Genomic DNA, 12,416 nt, shown 5'->3' on the forward strand with positions numbered 1-12,416 from the left:
TAGGAGCACTCATGGCTCTTGCAATCACGGTAGGGGTAGGGGTCTGATGCAACTATCTTTGCTGCAGGAGCGAAAGCCATCAGCTGCAAGAAGGAGGGCAATTACCACTGTTGCCCAAGGCTCTAAAATACCCTCCACCATGAGATGTGCAGTTGCTATTCTCCTTGTGGAGTGGACACAAGACATTTAAAAAATTCTGGAGGGCATTTGGCTGCTCTACACAATAAAACTAACACCTTTAATTCTTTCTGAAGTCTACAGTTAGCTTCCCTGTGACTTGGCCCCCATCAGGAAGTGGACTGAAGAATTCTGCACTAGATGAAGATGCTACCTTAAGATATCTCCTTCTGTTTAATGAGGACTACATATCTGGTAGCTAAATTTTGCACCAAGAACAGCCAAATTCAAAAATATGAATTATATAAATGAAGCAGGCGTACATAGCTTGATTATATTTAATTTTACCTCCTTGTTTGCCATGGCAAGGGAGAAGGAGCAGGTTGGCCCTACCATCATGCAGAATGAAGAAGCCCTTGCCTCAGGCAGCAAACTTTGGAGTACTAGTAAAGTATCCCCCACCTCAATTATACAGTATATTTTTACCACTGGAGAAAGGGACGGGGGCACCACTCAGACTTTCTGTCCCAGACAAAAGCCCCATTCGCATGTCATGGTGGCAAATTGTGGATTAATTAGCCCACAATTTGCCCAAGTGCGTGCCCAGCATGTGCCCACCATTTTGAATATGCAGCCTCCAATCAGCCTGATTGGAGGATGCTTCATGACCTGTGAATCTGGACACTATGGGTTAATTGTGGGTTGAACAACCCACAGTTAACCTAAGAACTAATTATAGGTTAGCTATAATTAGATTAACCCATGTGTCTGGATTCACACACCATAGAGCAACCTCCAACTGGAGGTCGCATATTTAAAATGGTGGCGACACACGACCCTGGAAAACTGTGGGTTAATTAAGCCACAATTTGCCACTGTTACATGCAAACCAGATCAAAGTGCCTTAGCTCCTTATGAGAGATGGCCCATGAAGAGCACTGAGGCACCATCTCCTAATTTGTGACTTGCTGTTCAGCTTCCAAAATTTCACTTGGCATTTCCTACACATTTCTAAAACTTACCATTCCTTTTTAAAAAAATGAAAGCTGACATTTCCAATATGCTAAATTCTGTACCACAACACATTCCATGGTTGCTTGACACACTGCCAGGAGTGCAGAACACACATTGCCTGAGTTTCATGAAAGCTGTCAGTCAACACTTGTGTTGAAGGGACAGCTTGTCTCTGATTTCTGGGGTGAAGTCCGGCATGGTATTTTTAAGAAAACTTTTGGCAGAGGTGCAATCTACTGCCGTCATTGCTTTGTTTATTCTACGTGGTCAGTGACTTTCATTCCAAAAGAAGACAGCCTAAGCTTGGTAGATGTTGATTCTCTCCGCTACCATGTGGTACAACCCAATTGTATGTGTTACAATCATATCCCTGGCTCTCTGCTGCATTTTTCAATTTTGCCATGTCTTCTCCCCTATATGGTTGTCCTATCCTTCTTAGATAGATAACTTTCTTTGCAGAGACATCATTTCTGTTCAGCACCTCACATGCTGCAGGGGCAAAAGTATATGTGCACATAAACAGCCATTTCTTAATGTGTTTGACAGCAGTGGTTTGTGCACACTATCCACTGCATACATTAGCCACTTGTTTAGTGTGAACCATAGCAGCAGCAAAAATAAATAATGGCTGGCAATTTTAGCTTCCCAGTTCCAAGGTTTAAGAAGCATAAGTTTAAGTAGTTTCTATGGATTTGCCACTCTCCACTGTAAATTCTATGATAAGCAACTTGTCCACAAAGAACACATCAACGGCAGCCTTTTAACAATGATCAAATAATATCAGGTGTCTCGAATTGCGCTAAAATTAAAAGGTTTCCTCGCACGGACTTTTCTGATATGTTTAGAGAAAATGTATTCTGGTTGAGATTAGTGCTTTAACATTTGATTATACATTACCTGTGCAGGGGGTGACTGCAGTGGGTTGTTATCTAGGGTGATTGTCTGTAAGTGCCTGAGGTTCCGGTAACAAACTGGGATTGTTGTGATTTTATTGCAGGAGAAATCTAACCGAATCAAAGGCAGCTCTGCAAGTTCTGCAGGAGTACATACACACACAGACACACACATAAAAAACGTTGTAGTCAACTAGTTGTAGAAGAAATAAGGCATTCATATGTAACAGCTAGTAGATTTTGGCAAGTGTCCAAAAATTATAGCAGTTGCACACAGCTTCTCCCATGCATTTACCTTCAGGTAAATGTACCAAGTGATTTCTTCTGAGGTTCAAGTCCCGCAGAGAATCCAGATTGCCAATCTGTGATGGAACTGTCTGTATTTCATTACAGCTTACATCCTGAAAAACAGAGAACAGTAACTTTAATACTTCTCACCTTGCTTCTTGTTTTTGTGCCATCTTATGAAAACAGCACTTCCTTGGCTCTGAGCCTTGCCTTGTAAATGGAAAGTTGTGAGCTTTACGTCCCTCCTAGGTAGGCTCATCCCTCTGTGGACAATAACTCAATAATATATAACATTCTACTTCAATCCCCAGCACCTCCAGTTAAAAGGATCTCAGGTAGCAGGGCTGGGAAAGACCTCAGTCTCGAACTCTGAGGTGCTGCTCCAGTCAGGGTAGACAGTACTGGGCTAGAAGGACCATGGTCTGATTCTGTTTATGAGTTTGGTCTATTTTTAGTAAAGCTGGCTGCATGACAAAGTATTTGACTGACTTATCTGGCACTGATCTCTTCACTAATCAACACCAAAAAGCCTTCAAATGACCACTTTACCACAAGATCAGCTTCAAAGATATTTTTATGGAGGAAAGTGACCAGAGCCATGGGACCTGTCCTTGAGATATATCCCACCGGTTATTAAAAGCTCCTGCCAAGTTTCATTGTCTAGTTACAGCCTGCTGCTTTTGCAATTCTACAGTCTTTTAAGTGTTTATGTTCCTTTATGTTTGCAATTTCTTTTTCTTTTTTTATTTGGTTGGATCAGATTTAGGTGTGCGCAGCAGAGCTGGCAGAAGTAAACTTTCCCACCCCTCTTCCCCCTGGCAGCTGCTCCAGCCCCTCAAAATGCCTCACAGAAGGTTGGGGGACCCTGCTGAATGGGGAAGGCTGTGGTGTGGAGGGACTGAAAGGAAAAGGGCGGGATCCCTGAAAATCAGGTGAAAGCACCTTCCATGAGTGGAATTGATTTTAAGTATCTGCCACTCTAGGAGGCTTTTGCTGAAGGACAGCTCATAAATTTATCAAATAAGTGAATAACACATTGTATGGATCTGTGTTTTGACTGGTAGTCGTGTTTTAAATTATAAATATAACATTATGATACTGGCACAGCAAATTACACGCCATTTAAACACAGATAATCGCTGGAATCCAATGTCACACTGACTTCTGCTCACACAACAGGGCTTCCCCATTCTCTCCTCCCCCCTGCAGCCTCTTGCATGCCCCCATATTTGGTCTGGGGATTCCTCCAACCCTATGGAGCAGATGCGGGGGGGGGGGGGCTGCAGGGGGAGAAGAAATCTGTTCCGCCAGCGGTTTTCAATCTCCTGGATGACCAACAGTTATATCCAAGCCATAAAATTAGTTATGAGCCAAGTTCCATTTCCAAGGCAGATGGCAACAGTGCTTGAAAAACAAGCCAGGTGATAAGATCCTGGATCAAACAACCTGCTCTCCTAAGCAAATTGTGAACTAGAGAGGTAATAGATACACAGTTTTGTTTACATGTATATTAAAACAGCAAGTAGGCAGCTACCAAAAATGCTAATCCTTTACTGGTGACATACTTTACAAGCAGACTATACAGTCCAAAAATGCATATTAGAAGTACTGTTCCCAGTTTATATTTTTGTAATATTAAACCTCAAAGCAGGCAGTCTTTAAAATGCAGCTAAAAACAGGGCACCAATACAAAAAACACTGAAATAATAAATATCAGACAAATGGCTTGGTATAACAATTTAGCTGTTCCTTCTCCTCCAGTTATAAGCCTGGAGCAAACATTAAGTGCATCTTATGTCGACAAGTATCAAATTTATCTTTTCAAGCACCAGAAGATGCAAAGTTGTCATTTAACAACAAGGAGAGAAGGGTCTCATACTGAGTCAGTCCAGTAGTTCTTCCAGGCCAGTAGATACAATCCCCCCATCTCTGCAATAAGTAGAGGGCATGGCATTTCTGAAGATGCTACAGTTGTGGCCAGGCAAAAGCAAACACCCCCTAATATTAACTTGGGGCAACGCATAGTCATTATTAGCATCACTTTCAATTCATGGGGTACCCTCAATTTTGGCAGGCAATCTAATTTTAGGTTCCACCGTAATGTAACACTTGATAAAGCCCACACATTATCAGTCAACAATACAATGACATCCTGTATAATTCTAACAATTCTACCAAAAGGGTGAAGTATGTATGATCAAAATTCACTTGTGCCTCTCCTTGGTATGTCAACATCTCATTGTTTAAACAAATTCAGCATTTATTTTAGCAACTGACTATAAAGCTAAACTAAAACCACAAGAATTTGGCAGCTATCCCACTCATTTGTAGGAGGATAGAAGAAAGCAGCATGTCAGGCTCTAAAAGCTGAGCACATTAATAGTGTTCAGCCTGCTCCGATTGCAGCCATCACTGTCATGTTAAAAAATGGGTTCTGGGACACAGAGTGTGGATAACCTTCAACTGTATCAAGATATTTACAGTGGAATTCTTAACCTGCTTATTCAACATATGGTCAGTACTTTGTGGCTATCCCCTCATATGCCATTGCTGCATCACTGAATCATAAAGGACATCTGTCTAGCATTAATCAGGTTGGACACAAGCTGGTGTTTCACCTATAAAAGCTCAATCCACAAGGTCGACTGAATTAAAGAATTAAATGCTGAACTAGTAAAATACTTATATACTTACAAGCTCCATCAGGTGTCTGAGCTGCCCAATTTCTTCAGGTAGGGAGACCAACTTATTATTGCTTGCTATCAAAACTTTCAAGGGTAGATTGCACAAGTGAACTGGCAAAGTGGAGAGCTGATTCCGGCTTTTCAGGAAGAGGAGGGAAAGCAAAAACAACAACAACAAGTAGTCAGAGCAGAGATGAAATGTTACCAGTTCATGTGCAGCATGAAAAAACCAAAATATAATCATGTCAGAAGGACACCAGGTCAGTTTGGGCACCTTAGCTCAACAACTGGGTTCCCCTTTTTCTGTGTGCTATTTTCAGTCTTGTCAAATGGTTGTGAAGGAAAACCACTGGAATCTGCTCTCCATTTTTGTCAGGTTCAATTGAATTCCTTGGGTTAAAGTAAAGGGCAATATCTATTTATTCATTCATTATTCAGATTTTTTAAAATCATAGCTAACAGTAAAGGACAATATTGTTGAGATCTCTCATCCTCTGCACCAGGGGTGGGCAACTTGTGGTTAGGGATGTTGGAGGATTCTGTTTTCGGGGTGAAGCTCAACATATTTTTTCTGGTTCAGCCCTGCAGATTTCATTCCATTTCCCTCTGCTGGCGTTGACTCTCTCTGTAGTGACTTGAGCCAATATGCAGATTTCCGGGTGTTTTTTTTAATGGCTACAATTTGCACTCCCCCCCGCCCAGGTTCTGCCATCTGCGCAAACTGTAATTTCCGTAATTTTATTTTTAAAAAAAAATTTGGATCCTGAAATGTGCACAAATGTTGTCATAATTTTTTTAACAAAATTATTGCCACTCTTGCGCAACAGTGCATGATCACAGGTCCGCTGGTCCGCTATGTAGCCCCGCAGAGGCATATTCCCCTCTTGTCAGTTTCATCCTCTCCATACATTACTAGAGATGTGAAGGCCCGGAAAAACACCAGAAAAATTAAGAAAAGCAACGTTTCCCCCCTGTTTTGTTTTGCCCCCCAAGGGCCATTATTGTTCTTTTCCAAAAAAAAATTGGAACAATTGAACAGCTTTGGATTATGAAATATTTTCTTTTAGAATTTAACACAAAGTGTTCATATATTGTTACCCAGCCTTCACTCTCCCCAAAATGATTTCTAAAAACTATGTAATAAGAACACTTATAGAAAGACCAGAGATGTAAAATGTCTGGAAATAAAGGCGTGGGGAAAATGTTTTTTAATCCCAATCCAACACACTCTAACCAAAACATCACACTGGGCAAACAAGCCAAAACACCTGGAGGGCCACAGGTTGTCCACCCCTGCTCTGCCCCAAGCTCTGATTCAGAGAATGGCAGAGGCCATTGTGTATACACCAAGCATCTTGCTTCTTACACCTTTCTTGCTATGGTACATGAAAGAAAGAGATGCCATTCCAAATAAGAAGACTCCCACCACCATTTTGCAGGAACATAAATAAACTTACAAAACTGCATTGCCAAACTGCACTAAAACCAGCATCCCTGGATCAAGAAAAACAATTAACAAAAAACGAACACCACATTTCCAAGTGTAGTTAACACTCAGGGCTCATCTACACCATTTGCATGCAGTCACAGTTATCATGCGATCAGCTCTCCCCCCTAGACAGATTTTGCATCTATGATAACTTACCTGCAACATAATTGCAGACAATTAAACTACTATATCATAAAAGCAGTTATCATGGAATGGAGCTGCTTCAGACTTCTGTCAATGCCATTCAATCAGACTGAGAGAAAAGAAAGTATTGGAAAAAGCCCCAAACAAGATTTCTTTCTTTTGTTTTCTGATGGCCAGACTATCCTAGGGAATGGGAAAAGATGGTTTGGGTGTAGGAAAAGAGAGGAAGAAAACAAATGGTAGCTCCCTGTTCTGGATAGCTTTTCCTGAGCTGTATAGCATACGACAAAAAGATTAGTAACACTTCTTAGTCCCTGAGAAGGGCCCCAAGGGCCCAGGAAGACAGAAATAGTTATGTTTTACTCTCAAAACATCTGCATTCTCTCTTTCAAGCTACTGTATGTGGATCTGTGTTTAATATTAATGCTGGTCTCTTTACATTATAAAGTTGACCTATTACTGGTATGACCTTTGATCAGCCTTCCCCAACCTGGTGCCCTTCAGGTGTTTGGGGCTACAACTCCTAGGAATCCTGTCCACTGGCTATGCTGTGAGGAGCTGATGGGAGTTGAAGTCCAAAACATCTGGAGGGCACCAGGTTGGGGAAGGTTGTCTTAGAGTGACATAATTTACAACTGACTTTAAGTTACTGAAACCCAGCTGCTGAAAGGAATCAAGGAATTCAAAATTTAGAAATCTGAAGTCTGGTGTCATTGAGTCTGCATCAACTGTTTGACAGATTGCTTCAGCATCAACTGATTGCCAGAGGTAGAAAAGAGCTACACATTTGGTCCCTGATGAATCAAAGGACAGATCTGACAAATTTTATGAACTACTAATGAAAGGACCTGGCTTCACACAGATCGGAATAGCCCTTAGTTTTATACAACAAAAGCTTCAAGCTAAGTTATGCAGGTGAGCACACATTGTGCCCACACCATCTACATAAAGCCATGCCAGCTGGCACCCCTAGGCAAAGTCTCTGCCATGGCCCACCCTTATAGCCCCCTGAGGGAGGGGTCTGTTCACTCCATTCCACAGAGGGGGCAGCCATATAACTCTGTCCCTCTGAATACTCCTCACTGGCTTGAAACTGTGTCAACTGCAAAGCTATGTGCTGGTTAGGGATGTCGGCCACCTAGTGACTGAAGATAATACTGCAGACTCCAAACACACAGACACATTTAAATGAATTAAAATTAATTAATGTGTTTTAAAAGGCAAATTAGCCTAAAGTCCCCACCCCACCCCGGTCATCTTAGTATGCATGCCATGTTTCAGGTATCTACGTTTCATGCTCTTGGCCCTATGGTGCTGACAGACACACATCCTCTTTTATTACAGAAAATTTAAGAAAAAAGGTTCTATAATACAGAAAGTTATTTGTGTGATATTATGTATGGAAGTTAGTAAGAACTGACTAATATTTGCCTCATCTTTCTTCTTTGAGATGAAGCATTTTGGACAAACTAACCAAGTTTATCCGTAACATCTAATGTCTGTCTGCATGCCTGTGTGCGCGTATGTGTGTGTGCGTGTGCGTGCTCTTCCAGCCTGAAGACCCTAGAGAGTAACATCTAAAAGGGAAAACACAATCAACTACGACTGGACTTTCCAGCATTAATTTAACTTAACCCTAAATACCACATAATTACACCCAGCAGTGAAGCTGAAGAAAATTATAAGTCCAAAAAAAGCTCCTATAAACAGCTGAGCGAAATGTAAAACCCACACATAAAGTCTGCAACGTACTGGTTTGCCCCAGAAAACTGTGTTAGAATTCAGGTATATCAACATGAAAGGAAAATAACGGAGGGAGCAATCCTATGGCTGCTAGTCACCGGCTAGATGGCCATAAGATAGGTTGGTTCCCTGAGAACCAACCCCCACCCCACTCCCGTGCTGCCTCGTAGGCAGCGCAGAATGGCCCCGTGCTCTGTGCTCTGAAGAGGAACGTGGAGCGGCAAGCGTTCCTGGTGGTGTGTCGTGGCGGGGAAGTCGGAAATGCCAGTATGACACATCCTACGTGTCGTCCGGCTGCCGCTTCCCGCGCTCCGAGGTCCCACGGCTAGACAATCGAAATCGGCTGTCTAGCCGTAAATGCATGGCGGCTGAAGCGTGGAGGGAATGATCCCCTCCGCGCCTCTCCTGCCCTGTATTGGATAGGTGGTCGCCTCCGAGTCTGGACGCAGCCGCCTATCCTGATAGGATTGCACCCTGATTGAACGAGACATGATGAAATTTGCTATCCATGGTTCATGTTTACAAGTAATTATACTGAGCCGATGCAACTGGAAGACTAGTGATTACAGCTCTTTTTCAAGTATCAGAAAAAGAAACAGTTCTATGAAGGTTTGTTCTTCTCAGTGGAAGGAGGGCATCCTGGAGTGGGCTGCTCCTCCCCTCACTCTGAAAGCAGGACTATTCAAAATGCCTTTGTAGACTCAAGTGGGAGGAGATTCCCCAGTTCAAGAACGTACTTCCACAAAGAAATCCAACATGCTGCAAACCTCAAATCTTATAACAAGAACTTCAAATGGTAACACACAACAGTGAAGCAACTTCCACGGAAAAAGAGGTGCCACATAGAATCAGGAAAAATAGTTATGGAAAGTACAGAGGGCCACCCCTTGGACTGACTGAAACCTTGGAAGTCAAGAACCCTTCTGCATGTGTCCTCCAGACTGCAAGAACTTTAAAACAAGATGGCTGGGGCATGATGCCACCTTCCATAGAAGAAAATGAACCCTCTGTCCAATGTTTCTTTCTCCTCCAGTGGGATATTGAAGAGAAGTCCCAAATGGGGCCAACACTGTTCAACTTGTTAGAGCTCTTGTCTACCCCCAAAGGCAGCTTCAAAGAGGTGTCCAACTTGTTGTGCCAAAATCACACTGAAGTCCAGGTGGCAGTCCTACCAACTTTCTCTAGTGGAAGGTTAGCACCAGAACCATTTATGTATTTATTATATTTCTATATCGCCCATGAGCCAAAGCTCTCTGGACAGTTCACAAAAGAAACTTAAAGCCATAAAATACAACAACACAGTAGAACATAAAAGGGTCTTCACCTGGCACCAAAAAGACCACACCAGAGGTACCAGGTGAGACTCTCTGGGTTCTATAAGTGGGGTGCCACCACTGAAAGGACCCACTCCTTAGTATCTCCCGCTTCACTTCATTTCGAGGGAGCACCTGGAGAAAGGCCTCCGAGGATGATGTTAGGGTCCAGACAGGTATGTATGAAATGAGATGGTCCTTTATTTAATCTGGCCCCAAGCCGTCTAGGATCTTAGAACCAAGCCTGTTGGAGGAAGTGGGGTGCTATAAGACATCTCCCTTCCCCCAACCTGACCTTCTGGGTCACTCCTGCAACTAGCGACGTTCATTCATTAATTCATTTATGCATTTATTTCTCTACCACCCAATAGCCAAAGCTCTCCAATGTTGGCGGAAAAGTTGCACTTTGCCCTTTGAATTGCTATTGCTATTCTCCTTTGGGCTCTGATTGGGTCCTATCCTATCCTTTGGGCTATCCACCATGTTGTGCAACTAGTGATTTATGTCATGGAACAAAGCTAAGATGGCTGCCATACTGCCACTGTGTTTTGGTGCCAATGGGTACCTGGCAGGACAGGGGCTCTCTATTTGAGGCCTAGAGATGTTAATTACCCTGACTTTGGACTTAATGGGAAGAATTCCTCACCCCAAGCTGCCCTCCTCCACTGAAGAACAACTAAATTCTCAAGTCTGCCAAAAGAGAATATTGTTCTTTTTAATGAAAGGAATCTAAACTTTCCACTGCAAAATCCTCTCTCTTCAAGCAGTTGATTGCCCAGTGTCAACAGGCAGCACTTAAGAAATATTTTGAAATGCACAACAATAGGAAGTTGTCTCTGACTCACATCCTTTTTTTTTTAACTCACTGTAAAAAACAAAGGAAGCTAGGCACAACTGAAATGGCCAGAGGAGAGTGCCAAAGGAAACTCTATTACTTATTTTTACGTAATTATTAGCTGAACTATACAAACATCTTAAAGCACTTCTTGAAATAATATAGGGCACTAGAGAACACAAATAAATAGAATACAGCAGATTACCACCAAGCCAGTAGAGGGTTCAATTTTCACTAGAACACAATTTTGACTATCATGCTAAGAAGACTTTAATACAAAACCAGTATTACAAAGAACCCAAATGGAAATCTTGACTCTATCACCTGCCCACCATACCCTGCCCCCCAAGCTACAGCCCCTCATGTCACACACCCACAAAAAAGATGGCCTGAAAAATCAATCCTCTAGACAGGCCTCTAATGCCGTACAAAGAGCTGCTGTCAGAACAGGAAATCTGGAGAGTTCTGGCACGCTTGCAGGACTCTTTGAATCACAGCCAATGTTTTTATTTGAGTTTAACTCCTGAAAATGAGCACTGAATTCTAGAAATGTGAAGCATTGCTTGTCTTTTCCACAAGTGCTTTCCCCTATAGTGCATCACCTTGGAGTCTTGGGCTTTTGCTTGGTGTAACCCTCCCCAACGTGCTGAGTCAAGAGTTGGATAATGTAGGATGCTACTATTATTGTGTCATAGTTACCTGATATTCAGAAATGTTAATGACTGTAAGTTCAGAATGGCTTCTGGAATATAGCGAATGCAATTCTGGTACAAATTAAGGCTCTCAAGGGAAACAAAGAGACAAGCTTCTGCAGGCAGCTCCGAGAGTCTGTTCCGTGATAAATCTAAAAGAGAAGCAACAAACAGTGAGATAACAAACAAAGTGGAAGTGAATGGAGTACAAATAGGATGTGCGTGGCTCAAATAGGTATTTCATAAATGGCATCCAATAGGGATATAAAAAGTAAAAAGTCACTCAGAGTCAGACTATCTATTTGCCAAACTCCTTCAAAATATATCAAGCTCATTCTCCTTTTCTCAGAATGACCAGATTTAACTATCAGTTTTTAAAAACAATTATAAATAAATTTTGCATTTGGGGATGGCAGGTTGCAGGAAGAAGAATGTGAGAGAACCACGAGACAAAAAGGAATAGAACAACTCGCACCTGCACAGGCTTCAGATACACATTGCTGCACTCCCCTTTTGCAGCTGCCCGCATTGTTCTCTGAGGTTTCCTACTTAAAAGTAGAAACACCAGGAAGATGGGAGTTGCCTCTTTTCAGCAACCTGAACACAGTAATGTGAATTCTCTACCTCCTGGGGTGGGTAGGTGGGACTGTTCCAGGAACAAGAGGACACAGGAAAAAGGGGTCGGACAGTTATCAAAGCAAAAACGCATTAGCAAGGAATTTGGGATTATGTTTGTTTACATGCAACACCTGTGCAGGTTCTTTGGCATACCTCTGCCACTTTCTATGTTCCTACTTAAAAAATGCCAAGTTTTCTACTCCATATAATTTTCTATATAAAGGTGAGAGAACAGCTGCTCTGAAATAAAAGTGATGCTGGTGCTGAAATATTTGGTTTGGAATGGATGGCCATGACTGATGTTCAGGAATCAGAATTACTCATTCCCACAAGTCTACAACATAAACAAATATAGACATGCTAAAAGGGGGGGGGGAGTACCCCTGGAGGGAAGATCATGTGGGCAAAGAAAGAAAAAGAGCAAAATGTGAGTGCGGACTCTGATATGTGTGTATTCAGATATCGTTTTAAACCAATTATTTTTAAGTTACACTTAATAGAACTGACTTTAAAAAAACCCTGATTTAAACAAAATGTGCACGCACACTATGATTTAACAAAAGGACAATTGGGAATGTTGTCATGT

At 42.1% G+C, this 12,416-nt stretch overlaps 1 protein-coding gene across 5 annotated transcripts in view; it reads right to left on the reverse strand.

Moving 5' to 3' along the window:
* The window catches only part of LRCH3 (leucine rich repeats and calponin homology domain containing 3), a 134,186-nt gene that overhangs the window by 71,829 nt on the left and 49,941 nt on the right, over positions 1 to 12,416 (reverse strand). For all 5 annotated transcript variants that reach the window (XM_084847740.1, XM_084847742.1, XM_084847741.1 and 2 more), the window contains exons 2-5: positions 11,220 to 11,364; positions 5,007 to 5,133; positions 2,320 to 2,425; positions 2,029 to 2,165 (exon numbers count right to left, since the gene is read on the reverse strand). In XM_084847740.1, the coding sequence (XP_084703866.1) occupies positions 2,029 to 2,165; positions 2,320 to 2,425; positions 5,007 to 5,133; positions 11,220 to 11,364 (515 nt within the window). The remainder of the gene's footprint in view (positions 1 to 2,028; positions 2,166 to 2,319; positions 2,426 to 5,006; positions 5,134 to 11,219; positions 11,365 to 12,416) is intronic.

This window comes from Heloderma suspectum, chromosome 3, assembly GCF_057233095.1.
Source record: "Heloderma suspectum isolate Gila_16-S chromosome 3, 16-S_ref, whole genome shotgun sequence".
Lineage (NCBI taxonomy): Eukaryota > Metazoa > Chordata > Lepidosauria > Squamata > Helodermatidae > Heloderma > Heloderma suspectum.